This window comes from Elephantulus edwardii, unplaced genomic scaffold (genome assembly GCF_000299155.1).
Source record: "Elephantulus edwardii isolate Elephantulus edwardi_28Jun2011 unplaced genomic scaffold, EleEdw1.0 scaffold00113, whole genome shotgun sequence".
In the NCBI taxonomy this organism is placed as follows: Eukaryota; Metazoa; Chordata; class Mammalia; order Macroscelidea; family Macroscelididae; genus Elephantulus; species Elephantulus edwardii.
In genome coordinates this window covers 8,182,149-8,197,615 of record NW_006399863.1, presented here as the reverse complement: position 1 = coordinate 8,197,615, position 15,467 = coordinate 8,182,149, and the positions used below count along the sequence as shown (strand labels likewise).

Below are 15,467 nucleotides of genomic sequence, written 5' to 3'. Positions count from 1 at the left end.
CCCTTACACGCCTAATTTACTGACGAGAGCTTGGAGTGTGTGATATTTAAAAAAAATAATAAGATTCATATCGGTTTGTAAGCTCTGCAAGGAGAGAGGCAGCCTTTTCTTTTCAGAAGACTTAATTTTGAGAGAAGATGGTCTTTTATTGCTGGAATACCCAAGGACTCTTAGGAAAGGCCTTGGCAAGGAATAGGGTAGGAGCTCTTGTCTGAACTCTGCCACTTATGTCACTAGATTTTCTAGTTCTTTTGTGCAGGTAACTTTATCATTAGGCCTGGAAACCTTGATCTGGCCTTGACCCATATCTCCAAGAATTGTCTTTCCCCTTTACAGCATTGAGAGTCTTCTTGCAGTGTTGGCCAAGTGTGTTATAAGTAGCAGGTGAGAATTCCTTTGGGGGTGCATGGTTTCCTTTTGGAGTTGACAGGCTCATTACATCATGACCCTGCTTGTGCCTGTCACAAGAATAAGAGAGAAACACAAAAATTTCAGGTTAAAATCCCTTCTCCTATAAAAGCAGCTGTACCTCTTCCTCTGCTCGTCTGACCAACCTCACACACTGTACCCTCTTGAAAGGGATGAATGAAAAGCTTCAGACCTCTGAGACAAGGAGACAGATGCTACAAGAAATTCCTGTATGTTGGAGCAAGCCTGTTCTGCAGAAAAAAAAAACAAACCAGAGACTTGAGGGTCCCGAAGTCCACAGCATCTGTGGACTAGGCTGTTGATGTCACAGATTCCAGGAGGCTAGAGACCCCCAGCTCAGTCTGGCGTGCAGCCCTTCCCCTTGGACCACCTTGATGAGGAAACGTGGGTCTCCTCTGGCTGCTTGGGACATTCCAGGAGCTTCTCCCATGCTATAGTCCATTCTTTAGGAGCAGAGCTGACTATAGGAACTTGGCATCACTTCTCATAGGCAGGCTGCTGAACTCAGCTAACTCTGCTAAGGGATGAGGCTTCACGAGGGCCAGGATGCTTCTTGTTCCCCGCGAAGCTGGATGAACTGGAGGGAAAGCCCCTTGATGTGGGTAGTAAAGGCAGACTCCTGGTGGGCGTTTCCTCTTTCCTGCTGTTGTAGCAGGTCAGAGGTAAGAGGATCTTGGAGCTGATACTGCTCAAGGCTCAGCGTACAGCTCAGCTAACTAAGCTGAGGGGGCAAAGGGGGCTTGGCTCCATTTCACCTGCTGGTGAGGATCAAGCCTTCCTGGCATCTCCGTTTCATCCAGCCTCTTTGACCCTATTAGCTGACATCACTGGCTAAAGTTGGTATGTTATTTTCATATGCCTGTTAATGGTCTAAATTACTGACCCCAGAGACTCATCCATATTCATATCTTCTCTCTCCCTCCAGCCCCCTCTGTGTTTAATGGCTTGGGAAATAAATGTAATTCCCTGGTTTTATTTTTGTGTGGCATTGCCCATGATGGCATCCTGGCCCAGTACAAACGTCAAAGAAAAAAACAAGTGACCTGCCATCCATGAGTGTCCCAAGGAAGGGCCGAGCTTGGGCTGTCTGGACAGGCTTTGGGACTCCTTGTTTACAGACCAGGACGTGCTGGGCTGCTGACTGACCCCAGCAGCCAGGACCTCTTCCCAGCACACCTGTGCTTTAAACTCCAACACTTAAGCCAAGATGCTGAGTGTTCCATAAAGTCAGTAGTTCAATACAGAGGAAAGGCCTGTCCAGATGTCTCATCTCATCTTCACACAGGGTAGTTTTCAGATTTGCAGAAGAAAACTTCTCCAGCAAAGCCTTGAGGTTCCCTGGATTGTCTCAGGGACAAATATTATGGCTTTTCTACATACAGTTGGCCCTTAAGTCACTTCCTCAGGAGAGACTGATGCCTGCTGGTAATGTGGGAAGAGCTGAGGGATCTCTCCCTGAGCCCTGAGCCCTGCTGAAGGAGGATGAGGTGGTCCCCCTCTGTGCGCCAGTCTGGAACTGTGCGGCAGCCAGTTGGAACCAAGGCACACACAGACTTGCTGTTGGGTTCCGACTCCTGGTGGCCTTCCACAGATTTCAAAGGCTGTAAGCCCCCCCTCAACCCCCACTCTGCCGTCGTTGCGCCTCAGCGTGGCTGGTGGATACGAACCTCCAGCCTTTTGATTGACAGGCCAACATGTCACACAGCACACCACCAGGCCTAGGAAAAGGACACATGCTTCAATGATTTGCCCACAGATTGTAATTGCGTAACCCTCCAGAGAGTGTCTGATAGACACTATCAGACTATTAGACACAATCAGCTTGAATTTTGGACCATCCTTGTTACTAGAGTGGCCTGCAGGAAATGATCAGTTTATGCCAAGTTTCCAGGGCCTGATGAAGGTCACCTTTAGAGGAAACCAACACTTGTTGGCTGTAGACTTGTTTGGCTTCTGAAACTTTTTGGTTTGGGGGGTTTAAGTAGCATACCCCAAATCACAGGGGCGGTGGAGCATAGTACGGACGCCGGGTGGGAATTGGGATTGCTTGTCCCTCCTCTCAATTCTGCTGCCAAGTGCCAGCTCGAGGCAAGTGAATCAGCCCTCTCATCTGTGAAATCACACAGTTTGCTCATGACATCTTGGAAGTAAGTCCCTTCCAGTTCTAACAGCCTCTGGGTCTGTGTGCCTCCTGTCTTGATTTTTTTTTTTTTAACATAGATGAGAGTCTATTTGGGTTAAGTGAAGTGAGACTCATACCAATTTGTTAACATTTAAAAAAAAAAGAAGAAGGAGGAGGAAGCATCTAGTGCAAGTGAAGGGTAAAATGCATAAATGTACAAACAAGTTCCTTGGTTATGCCTGCTGGGCCTGGTTTTTCTATCGAGTTAGGAAGGGAAATGCAGCCCCGTGGTAGGTAGGAGGGAGAGGCTGCCCCGGTCCCCATCAGAGCTTGGTTCCTCAGCTCAGATTCAGGGACTAAGTCAAGGTCCATTCCCAGGATGAAATGAGGTCACTGTATTCTAGCATAGTCACCATCCTCTTCCTCCTCCTTCTCCTCACACTTCCCCTCAGTCCTGAGGCATCTTTCTGGAATAGATTGATGTATTATGTGCCTGTGGCTCTGTGGGTGTCGATTACAATAGAAAGAGTATCTGTCCCAGAACAAACTGAATCAGGCACTTAGACCTCAGTTTAAGGTAGAAATGCTCACGTCCGAGAGCGGTGGCCAAGGCTGACTCAGAAGGCTGGACTATTCTCCTGAGATGTTCCTGGAGAATCATATGTATTTTGAAGGCCAAGTGAAGTGGAGTGTGTGTGGGCCCCACAAGGGGGAAAGGCCTTTCTTCCAGGAGCACTTCTTTCAGATGATGGTAAAAGTTAGCATTTAGCTTCACTTAACACCAGCATTCTATGAGCCTTCTCCCTGTTACCCCTGCCAACAGCCAAGTGAGGTAGGTAGGTGCTCCCTTTTTACAAATCAGAAAAGGGAGGCTTAGAAAGACCCAGTTACTTACCTGGAAGCACATAGCAGGTAAGATGCAAGAGTGGGATTAGATGTAACTAACCCAGCGCGATGTTAAGACACAGCTCGGCTCCCGAAGGACGGTTAGCTCCAAGAGTAGGCATGTTGTTCCTGTCCTTCATTTGCAGCCTTCGCGTTGTTATTTATCTCCTTAGTGGCTTTCAGGTGCCAGTTTTACTCTATCGTTTTCTGCATTGAGTCTTGGGAGCAATTAGTATATATCAGCGACCAACACTGGCCAAAAGACAGGCTGTTGGAATTAATGACTGCTCCATAGGAGAAAGGTGGGCTGTCCTGTCCCCTGTGAGTTACAGCCTCTGGAAGCCCACTGGAGGCTCACCTGTGATCGGTTCTGACTCAACAGCATTGAGGTGGTTTTTAGGTGTGTGGGTTTTTTAACAACACATTGACACAGAGAGCTCTGATATCCTAGTCTAGAGAGGTTGGCGCTGCTGCCCAAAGGCAGAGCCTCTTGGGTTCAAATCCACTAGCTGACCCATGAGCAAAAAGATGAGTAATCTCCTCCCATGTGATTTACAGCCTGGGAAGTCCATTGGAGGGTCAGCTACAAGTTAGTTCCAACTTGAACACAATGTGGATGAAGAAGAATGAGCACAGAATGAGAACTTGGAGCTGATGCCCTCCTTCCCTGATAGGCAGTATACAGTTTATCTATGCTGATCAGATCACTTGGAAACTAGTCTAGGAGTGAAATGCAGCAGCTATGCTGATATCAGAGAATTAAAAAGCCACAGTGATTTAGGCTGTTCAGGAAAGTTTGTTCTTTTGCAAGTAATGACTAATGTTTCGTTATGATTAATATTAGAACTCTAGAATATTAAACTGCTAGGGAAATGATCTTCAAGATAGGGAGTTAGTGCCACTGTTTTCTAAACAGGAAACTGAGGCCCAGGAGAGAGGTGAAGTGGAAGCGGCCCCTCACAAAATCTTACAGTTCTGGCCTCTTAATAATTGTAATAACCACCAAGGAAAAGGTCTGAAAAGAAGACTCTTGAGTTTAAAAAGCTAGCTACAGATCTGCACTGTCCAATATGGGAGTACAGCTCTGAAGCACTGAAATACAGACATCCCCACTAAGGAAGTAAGGAATTTCATTTCCATCAGATTAAAACTAGAAAAAAAATTGAAAAAAAAAAACAAAACGAAGCTAGAACTGCTAGTTTATTTCATTAGTGGGAAACTTTTAAGAATGTTTGGTACAACTTGAGTGTGTGGATATACTCTTTTTTCCTACAGTGACTGTTAGGAATTTTAAATACTGATCAGGAGCTCTGGTGGCCTGGTCCATAATCAGGTTGCACTGCTGACTGAAAACAGTGCCTCTCTGGTCGTTTGAATCCAGTGACTTCGAGAGGGAAGGAAAGGCAGTCTCCTCCCATGCGATTTACAGCCTCTGAAAACCTGCTGGATGGTCAACTATAAGTTAGTTGTCTCTAAGGCTGGAACTCTGATGGCCTAGTGGTAAGGAGTTGTGCTGCCAACCCAAAAGGCACATGGTTTGAATCCATCAGCTTCTCCATGGAAGGAATCCACCAGCAGCTCTGGAAAAGAAGATCTTCCCAGTGTGATTTACAGCTTCCGGAACTCAGTGGAGAGTCAGCCATGCATCGATTCCAATTTGATGGCAATGGGGAGTGGAGTGGACTGGGGTGAGGAGGCAGGAGGAAACTGTGCAACAATGCATGAATGTTTTAAAGAGAAAAGCAAACTGGGAGGGGAGGCACGGAGGGAAATGTGCAACAGCGAATGAATGGAAATCCAAGTTTTCTGTAAACTGTCATTAAAATCACAATTAAAAATTTTTAAAAAACCACAGAAAAGAATGTGAAATGTCTCCTTAATAGTTTATTCTGCCCATATATCAAAATTTCATGAACTAAAAGATGTTCAAATATGAGAAGGAAAAAGACGATTCATAGTGTGAGAGATAAATTGTATTGCATTTTGACTTTTTTTAGTCTTTCTGCTGAGCATGGAACAGTTCACTCCACCTTTTATATGAGTGCGTGTATGTGTGCAGTGTTTTTGTTAAAGTGCTTTTCTAGGGTTGAATTGTGTGGGGTTTTTTTTTTTTTAGGTTTTGGGTTTTTGCATGGAGTGGTGAAAATTAACTCCAAATTTGATGTTGGTTCCTTTTGGCCTGACTCAGGAAGGAAGAAGAGAGTTATTCTCTGAGAACATCTAGAGTGAGATTTTTAGGAGCTCTGGTGGCACGGTGGGCTAAGCACTTGACCGCTAGCCTAAAGGTTGGGAATTCAAACTCATCAGCTGCTCCTTGGGGAAAATGATGAAGCAGTCTGCTCCCATAAATGTTTACATGCTCTGGACCCCCCTCCGAGCCGTGCTCCCTGTCTTACAGGGTAACCCTCAGGTGGGCGGGCTCGGCAGCACTGGATTTGGGTTTGGAGAGTATTCTACACTTTTGTTCCCAGTATTTTCAAGAACCACCTTCCCCTCTTCCTCAGTCACAATGCTTCTTTCCTTCAAATGGGACTTGGTTTGTAAATGATGTAAATTGAGAGAATAGACTGGTGCCAGGTCAGGGAATATGCCAGAGAGTAAACAGTGGTGGGTCGCAGTTTGACCTCCTAACCTTCTTTTCTTAGGCAGTGTCTGGAGGGATGGGGTTTTCTGGTGGAAGATTCCTTGGGCTTCCATATCCGATGTCAGGAGCAAAGGTTCTGCTGAAGAGGAGATGCCTGGTTTCTGTCCCCATCCTTCTGCTGACCAAGCCCTGGAGGAGCCCTGCCTCACTGTCTCTGGATTCCAGCAGGGCTGCCCTAGTGACAGAGCTCTGGCTCAGCCCTGCTCCCAGCATCAGCATCTCCACACAGTGTCTAAACTCATCCTTCTCCCCACAGCCAGCATGCCCACCAGTGAGACCGAGTCTGTGAACACGGAGAACGTAAGTGGGGAAGGCGAGAACCACGGCTGCTGTGGAAATCTCTGGTGAGTGCAGAGGCTGTTTGCTTTCATATGTCCGAGAGAAGCAGACAGTGGGGGAGGACACCCAGGATCTCAGGGAACCTGAGAGCCAGAGTCCTGTGTGGGTGGGCTCACACTGGACCCCTCCGAGCTCACTCTCTTATCTCAAGCCATTCCGGCACCCAGCATTTCACATGTCCTTCCTGAGAAAGCAGTGGAGCCTGCCGGAGCCCAGGCCCTTTAACTGGCCATCCTGCTGTGTTCATCAGGTGCTGGTGGAAAAGAAGAGGTGCGGCCAAGGCTGGGCCTTCTGGGTGTCGGCGGTGGGGGTAAAAGGCCTGATTATCCTTAACATGTGGTTTTGGCATCAGTGCTTCAGAAGAAAAGCTTGGGAGGCAGAGCTGCTGACCAGAATGTGCCCCACATTCAAGTTTTTCTTCACTCATGGGATCTTCCCAGCCTCATCCTCAGCCAGCGGCTGGCCCCTGCGGCCCTGCCCTCTGCTCACCACACATTTTCTCTGGCGCTCTGCCCCGCTCCGTTCCTGACTCGGAGGCTCCATCACATCAACACTCATCGGCTTCTCTCTCGATGATTTGGGCTGTGGCAGGAGTTGGGGAGGCCAACAGCGTGGAATGTGCTTAGCGCTGCCTGCTTTGGGGGAGCCCTTGTGCCATTTTCTTTCTTTCTTTTTTTTTTTTATTTGCTTTTGGCTGGTATCTTTTAGGCCTTATCTGAAAGGTGTTGTTTTTAAGAGTATTTGATCTTGTTTTTTGAAGTTTATTTTTTTTAACATAAAATCATGTGTTATGGGAAGAATGCTCCACAGTTCACAGAGTGACCCTGCTTCTTATCTCCTGCTCATTCTTTCCAACATCATGATAAAGGAAGGAGGGGCTCTCTTTGTCTCTCCCATTTTACAGATGAGAACAGTAAGGCCCAAAAAGATGTGCTGCTTATCCCTGATCAGCTAGTTAGTGAATAGCAGAGCTGGGATTTTAACCAGGCTTTTCTCACTCCTAGCCCAGTGCACCCTTTGCTGTCATACTCGGGTGCATTTATTTAGCTGTGACTGATGTGAGGGAGAAGCCCTGTTGATGTTCGTTTGGGGCATATGAATGGGGGAGAACCCCTGGCATGACTTCCTATTGCCAGGCCTCCAGGGAACCTTGCTGAGTCCTATCTGGGTCTGCGGAGTGCCCAGCCTGGCCCTCGTGGCAGTGGTACCACCTCGCCCCCTGCTTCTCCCTTATACCACCTAACCTGCTGCATTAACCAGGGTTGCTACATCTGGGCTTCCGTGCATGACTGTTATGATTCTCAGCTGAAGTATTGGGGGAGATCAGGTTCCAACCTTCCTAATGGAAATCATGTTCTCTTTTTCTCTTCCTTTCAGTCAGGCCATCTCCAAATCCAAACTCAGGTCAGTATTGTCTACTATCGGTTTGTTCCATTCAAATCATTGCAATTACATTGAGTTGTTCTAGAGCTTGTCTGCTTTATGAGTTATAACATCGATATCACAGATCAATCTGTCCTTTACTCATTAAGCACCTGTCTTAGGAGAGAACTGTAGTAGATGCTATAGTTCTTCCCACAAAACAAATCTGTATCAGTGTAACAATAAATAATTATCTGCCTGCTAATCAACCCATCATGTTGCCTCCCAGAATAATTTCTCTGAGAGATATTTCCCATGACTTTGTGTTTAATAACTCTCCTTGGGAATTTAGAAGATCCTCCTGGGGTGTCGATAATGTTCTAACTTCATCTGGGTGCAGGTCACATGCCCAACTGGTGACAAGTGTGAGCCATCTGCATGTTAACCTGTGTACTTTTCCACATAAGTAGGATTTTTATTTTTATTTTTACATTAGGGAAAAACCTAAATTGACATGGACATAGACTTAAATATAAAAACCTAAAAGGATATAATTTTTTCAAGAAAACATGGGGGGTGGGAAGTCTTTGTAGTTTTAAGTTAGGCGCATATTTCTTTCATGCAACATTAAAAACAGTCTTCATACAGAAAAACCGACAAATCTGATCAAAATGAAAATGACTGAAAGGTTGGCAGTTGGAACCCACCCTGCTGCTCCATAGGAGAGTGTAACTCAGAAGACTCGGTAGGAACATTGTCTGTCGCATGCGATCACAGTGAGATGGAACCAACATAATGGCATCTCAGTGTAACAAAACTCTTGCATTCAGGAAAAAGCCTATTGGGTGGGTGATTGGGTGGGTTGTTTTGTTTTTTTTTTTTAATATAACGAAGAAAATGGAAACGCACCCCTCCTATGAACTAGATACCACAAGAGAAACCCAGCCTTGAATAGGATAGGCTTTGCCGTCCGTAGGAGAACTTTTCCAAGCTGGCCGTCACATTTCTAGCTGCTTATACTGTTGGAAACCACACAGCAAGAGAAATGACAGCATGCATCTTACTTACCCCAGATTGGTGAAGAGCCAGCACACTTCTTTGCTCAGTCCTGGGCTGTAGTTTTTGTTGTGTTTTGTTTTAGCGTAGCAACTCAGCTGAATGAGGCAGAGCTGAAGCTTGGGCATCCCCTGGAGGTTCCTCTTGACCCTCAAGGACGTGTCATCACATGCCCATCAAGAAGCACAGCCTGGAGAGGGCTGACATCACCACCCAGTGGTCCTTCCCTGGCACACTTCACCACACCATCCCCTAGTGGCAGGGAGCATCTTCCATGGAGAGACTGACTTTTGGAGAAAATATCTCCCCCAACTGCCTTCAAGTCCATCAGACTCAACAGCCCTGTAGGACAGAGCCCACTTGAGCGTCAAAGGCTGTAGTCTCACTCCAGGCTCTGTCGCCAGAGCTCCCTTTACAAAAGCAGACGGCCTTCTCTCTCTCCCATATAACAACTGGTGGATTCGAGCTGTGACCTTTTAGTTAGCTCCTGAATTCTTTAACCACTGCACCACCAGGACTCCTTAAGGGAAAGACTCTTTTTCCTAATTACTAACAGGAGCTGGAGGTGGGTAGAGTACATGCTACTTTTACGTCTGGCTCAGTTCGTTTTATTTTTGTGAAAACACAATTCAATATTGGCTCTTCCTTAAAGGTATATTTTGAGCATCGCTAGTTAGAAAGGGCACCCGATGACTCAGTATTAAGACTCATCCCCAGTTCAGCTTTGACAGCTCTGCCAGCATCTGAAGGAACCTCAGAGATTTCAGAAAGTACTGAAAGGTGCTCTGAAAAGGAAACTGTGGTTTGGGGGTGCTTTTACTGCATGGTAAACGTCGTGTGGTATTGAGATGCAGGGAAAGATGAGTATAATAAGCTAAGTGGCTCTTTGCACTGATAGCTTGAACAGATCCACGTGCCATATGGTGAGTATATGAACTGCATATGTGTTTTGCGTGCAGTTTTGCGTCTGCATCTGAATTGATGAATATCTACATTTTATAACCCACTTGAGTGTTGCATATGACAGCTCTGGAGCTATCTAAAATCATAGAAATAAAACTGGTAGAATGAGCAACTCGAGATTCTACATTTAGAAGTTTGAGGAGCAGTATCTTTCTTTTATGAGGAGGTCTGTGGATTCCTGTGCCATTCATTCTCTTCCTGTGGCCCCCTGCCCACTCAGGACTTCCAAGCAAAAGGCAGATTCTTTCTTCATTATTGTTGTTGTTGTTATTAGTAGTATGTGTACCGTCAAATCAAATCTGACAGCTAGAAGAAGAGATTGCCCCTCCTTCTCCAGCAGAGCATCTGGTGGATTCGAACTGCATTCCTCTGGGGTTGCAGTGCAGCTTCTTGCCACAAAGCCACCAGACAGACCCTTTCTCAGTAATGTTTATAGGCCTCTCGATGCTAATCTGTCGCCAAGACAGTAACATTTGTTTCTCTTTCAGTCGACGCTGGCGTCGCTGGAACCGATTCAGTCGAAGAAGATGTAGGGCTGCCGTGAAGTCTGTCACCTTTTACTGGCTGGTTATTGTCCTGGTGTTTCTCAACACCTTGACCATCTCCTCCGAGCACTACGAGCAGCCGGACTGGTTGACGCAGATTCAAGGTACAAGCAGAGGCTCTGCTCTTCGTTCTGAATTAGAGTTTCTGCAGGCTGTCCAACTGCAATTTCATTTTGGTTTTTTCCCCTCCAAGCAATGTTTAATAAAGTGTGAGAACTGGAAACTCAACACAGGTGGCCTTGCTCTCTGTGCACCTGGAGTGGGGACATCGTTTTTGTCATGATATGAAGTCCCCTAGAAACTGACAAATGCCAGGACCCTCAGTATCCTAACCCTGTTGCAAAGATCAAGGAATCTGAGAATTGGACAATACCTCATATCCCTTCTCTTTGCCCCCAACCCTGAAACTGGTTTTGTCCCTGTACTATGGTGGCGTAGGAGTAAGAAGCTGTGCTGCATTCTCAGAGGCACACAGTTCAAATTCCTCACCTGCTCCAGTGAAGACGGATGCAAAGTCTCCCCAAGTGTAAATTGTTGTTGATTGCCTTTGAGTCGAGCATGGGTCATAGCGACCCTATTAACAAGGCCCCTCTACAACTATCAACATTTATCAAAATTCATAGGGTTTCCAGAGGCATGTTATTTAGGAAGTGGATGCCACTCCTGCTTCCAATTACTGCCTCTGAAAACCTTCTGGAGGGTCATCTATGGGTCGGTTCCTACTCAAAGGCACACAACAACATCACCACAACTGCTGTTGACAAGTAAGGATTGTTGCCAGCAGTGCCCCACCAATGAAGTAGAAGGGAGCCTCCCCACTGACCCAGCCCATTCTGCATTTTGACAGTTCAAGATAGTGAGAATCCCTCAGATCTTCACAGTCCAGCCTTCCATCTGTTAGAAATGTTACAGATAGGTGACTGCTGCTTATTTCATGGTGTCTGAGCAAGGCCAGGCAGGTCTTTTTTTTTGGTGGGGGTGGGGGGGTGTTTGATAGATAGAATAACAAAACAAAGCAAACACAGCATGATGGTCTAAATGTAGAATCATAAACTTTTTTTAATAATTTTAATGAGCATTTACAGGTATTTTGGATTTCCATTCATTCATTGCTGCATGAATCATAAACTTTTAGGACTAGAAAGCCTCTGAAGTTGTGTAATAAATGTTCCCCTCTCCATTTTATTGGAATCCACTTGATAGCAACTGATAACTACCTTATTTTATAACTCCACGAAACTCTGGCCCAGAAATTACAACTTCTACAGAATCCGCATCTAGAGAGCAGTGGAAGCGGGACTAGAAGCTGATTGCTCAGCAAACTGTATGCATGAGTGCCACACTTTAAAGGATCGGCTGAAGATAGCGTGATGGGTACAGTAGCAGGAAGAGGAGCTGAAGTGCCGAGAATTTTCTGCAGAATTTTCTGATATTTCCTGCATTTACTAATGGTATAAGGTATAAGGAGGAGTAATTATTAGGATTCTTATTAATTATAATTACTAATTATAAGGATTATTAGGTATAAGGAGAATAGAGAAGTCTGAGTATCTCCACAGTGGAATCTCAACATCCTTCCTTGTATCTTTGCAGATATTGCTAACAAGGTCCTGTTGGCCCTGTTCACCTGTGAGATGCTGGTAAAAATGTACAGCCTGGGCCTCCAGGCCTACTTCGTCTCGCTCTTCAATCGGTTTGATTGCTTCGTGGTGTGCGGTGGGATTACTGAAACGATCCTGGTGGAACTGGAAATCATGTCTCCCCTGGGAATCTCTGTGTTCCGGTGTGTGCGCCTCCTCAGAATATTCAAAGTGACCAGGTAAGGAAGCCTGCCTCTTGCAGCAGATGTTTCTGAGCGTGAAGCCGCGACCTGCCGCACGAGGTTCTGCTCCATCCTCAAACCCTTGTCGTGGCCCGTAGGCACTGGACTTCTCTCAGCAACTTGGTGGCGTCGCTGTTGAACTCCATGAAGTCCATCGCTTCGCTGCTGCTTCTGCTCTTCCTCTTCATCATCATCTTCTCCTTGCTCGGGATGCAGCTGTTCGGTGGCAAGTTCAATTTTGATGAAACGCAAACCAAGCGGAGCACCTTTGACAATTTCCCTCAGGCACTTCTGACAGTGTTCCAGGTGGGCCCCCCTCTCCCCTCCTCCTGGAAAGCACTTGCCTTTGTGTCAATAAGAAGCCATGATGACATTTTACTAATAATCTCTGATCTATTTGTGCCCTGCTGAGTTTTGTGCACCACTTAAGTCATGTTTTTTGCATCCCAGCTTAGCTGTCTGTGTGATGTGATTTTGTGAAATAGTCTTTTTCCGTATCTTTTTAAACCCATGAGACACACTACAAAGCAATAAACCAAAACTTCTTGTTTGATGTTGTGAGGCCTCCGAGGTTTCTCTGGGATAGTCTCTAAAATCCCTCTCCTCCTCCTTTGCTAATTTCTAATTGAAAGCAGGCTTTGTAGTCCCAGTTACTGCTGATTTATGGAAAGATACGAATCCCAGGGCCCTGATACTTTCCCACGTAATCAGAGTCATGACCATCTTTTGTCCCCATTTGTTCCTCCCTCCTGGGATGTAAGAGAACACACACAGGTTCTGAAGTTGTCTGTGCCCTTGAGACCTTTGCTGACTCTGGGTGGAGATGAGTAAGAGTCTTAGTGTACCCATGGCGCTGCCACCCGGAGCTGCATTGTGCTTGACCTCACCTGATTCAGAGCTCCTTCTTGTTGTTATGTTCTGTGGAGCTGGAACCGACTCATAGCTGATCTTCCAGCAGATTTTCAGAGGCTGGAAATCGCACAGAAAGAGATGGCCCATCTTTCTTTCTGAGAGAAATGGGTGGATTTGAACCATGTGCCTTTGGGTTGGCAGTGTGACTCCTTAAGCTTGGTGCTCTCAACCCCTTCTCTGCATGTTGTAAGTTGATCTTCACAAATGAGCTTGAAGACTACCTCTTCCTTCCCGCTTTTCACATGTGATGCCAGTGGGTGTTAGAACTCTGCGGAGGACACAGGAAGGTGTTGGGGAAACACCAAGGACTTCTAGCTTCCACAGGGCCCCTTTTCGTATTCAGTTGTACAATCATAGACAAGTCACCCTTTTCTGGAAGAGGGGATAAAGGGTGGGGAATGAACTACAAGATTCTTTCCTATTGAGTCATTTGAGTTGAGTGTGGGATTACTATCAACGGTATGGGTGTGGTGTTAGTTTTCAAATTATTCATTATATTTGGCCACTAATCACTTGTTCTTTTCTTCATCTAATTTCTGCTTAGTTTCTTTCAGAGAAATCTCTCTGTATGTAACACATGCATATAGTACAAAATTCAGATGTTATGAAAGGATGTCAAATGACACGTCCCCTTCCCACTCAACCACCAGTTTCCTCTTTGAGGAGACAAGCACTGTGAAACAGTTTCTTTTGTGTTCTTGGAAGTCCGTTTGCTCATGGATAAAAATCTGTCTGTCAGTCTATTTGCCCTTCTGCCTACTTACCTACTGAAGACTCCCAACCACCTACCTGCCTCCCTCCCTAGCGCTGAATTTGCACTAGTGGTAGTCACTCTACATACTGTTTCCCCATCTTATTTTTACCACTTTAAAGTGTCCTCAAGAGCCATCCTTACTGGTCAATAAATGTGTGACAACTCCTTTCAAAGGCTGCATAGGTTCTGTGGATGTATGAACGTTTTGTAACCAGCCCTACCCTGATCAGTATTTCAGCTGTGTCCAGCCTTGTGCTTGTATAAAGGAGGCTGCAGTTGGTATCATGTGGCACTTGGATATGAGTGGATCTCTAGGATTTAGAGCTTCTGGTAAAAAGGGTGTGACCCTTTTACACTTGTATGCCATTGCCAGCAGGCTCTCCTCAGAGCTCTGGAAATGCGTGACCCTACTCCCTTTTCATCACGGTGTGTTTTTGTTTTTTGGGGGGGTGTGTGTGTTTGTGTTTTGTTTTTTTTTTTTTCACTTTTTCATTGTCATCTGTCTAATAGTTGAAAATTACACCTCTTTATAGCTTTAACAAGGCCTGGTAGGGCACTTTGGTGGCTTAGTAGCAAGAAGCTGCACTGAAATCCGAAAGGCATGCGGTTCGAATCCGTCAGCTGCCTTGCGGGACAAGGTTGAGCAGTCTCCTCCTGTGTGATTAACTGCCTCTGAAAACCCGCCAGAGGGTCAGCTGCGTCAATTCTGACTCGACGGTACACAACAGCAACATAGCTTTAACCAATATATCTATTTTCCTATCATTTGGACTCATTATTTATTCCTTTGCTCTGAGTTGTTTTATCTTTTCAAGTCATCCGTTTTTCTGTTTGGTTATTATCCATAACATTTTAAAAATTTAGAATAATGTAGTTCAAATAGGAGATAAAGGATCTCTCTCACCCTCTCCCTCCTTCCTCCTCTCTCTTCTTCCTCTCTTCCTCTCTCTCTCTGTGAAAGCTTATATTTTTAAAAATGCAGTGAATGTTTGATTCTATTTCATGTTAAATTTATCAAGTATCATCACTGAAGAGGAAATGTGAAATTACACAAGGTAATCTACTCAGAAGGTATCTACTCAAAGGTGGTTTATAGGAAACTTTTAGAATTCTCTGTTTCTAACGCACCATAGATAAAATTCTTTATATTCAAAGGTAATTGAATTTGTGGTATACTATGTAGCTGTTAAAAATAATTTGATGAATATACTGACAAAACCCGAATGTCACAATGACTAAAAACTCAGCTGATAACTCAACAGACTGACAGTTTGAATCTACCCAGTAAGACCTGGCCATCTGCTTCTGTAACAGTCACAGCCAGGGGTCACCAGCATGTGTGGCGTGTCTGCTCTGGCACCTGGTGGTGCTAGGAGTGGGAATTCAGCTTGATGGCACCTCACAATAACTGCCATTCAGGGTCTCCAGAGTAAATTGTTGAGTTGAAGGAAAATAATATGTTGAAGGGAAAAAATGTATATAGTATGATACTTTTGTTGTTGTTGTTGTTACGTGCCGTCGTTTGCGACTCATAGCGACCCTATGCACAACAGCCCTAAACCCTGCTCTGTTCTGTGCCAACCGCACTGCCTCTGACACACCCATCCCGATTACCCCAGTCACCGAATCAATCC

At 45.5% G+C, this 15,467-nt stretch overlaps 1 protein-coding gene across 4 annotated transcripts in view; it reads left to right on the top strand.

Moving 5' to 3' along the window:
- Window positions 1-15,467, top strand: part of CACNA1D (calcium channel, voltage-dependent, L type, alpha 1D subunit) — a 416,410-nt gene that overhangs the window by 304,661 nt on the left and 96,282 nt on the right. For 3 of the 4 annotated variants that reach the window (XM_006892226.1, XM_006892228.1, XM_006892227.1), the window contains exons 10-14: window positions 6,337-6,424; window positions 7,797-7,823; window positions 10,289-10,449; window positions 11,939-12,164; window positions 12,266-12,473. In XM_006892226.1, the coding sequence (XP_006892288.1) occupies window positions 6,337-6,424; window positions 7,797-7,823; window positions 10,289-10,449; window positions 11,939-12,164; window positions 12,266-12,473 (710 nt within the window). Of the gene's footprint in view, window positions 1-6,336; window positions 6,425-6,669; window positions 6,730-7,796; window positions 7,824-10,288; window positions 10,450-11,938; window positions 12,165-12,265; window positions 12,474-15,467 lie in introns of all 4 variants that reach the window. The other variant, XM_006892225.1, reaches the window with a different exon arrangement.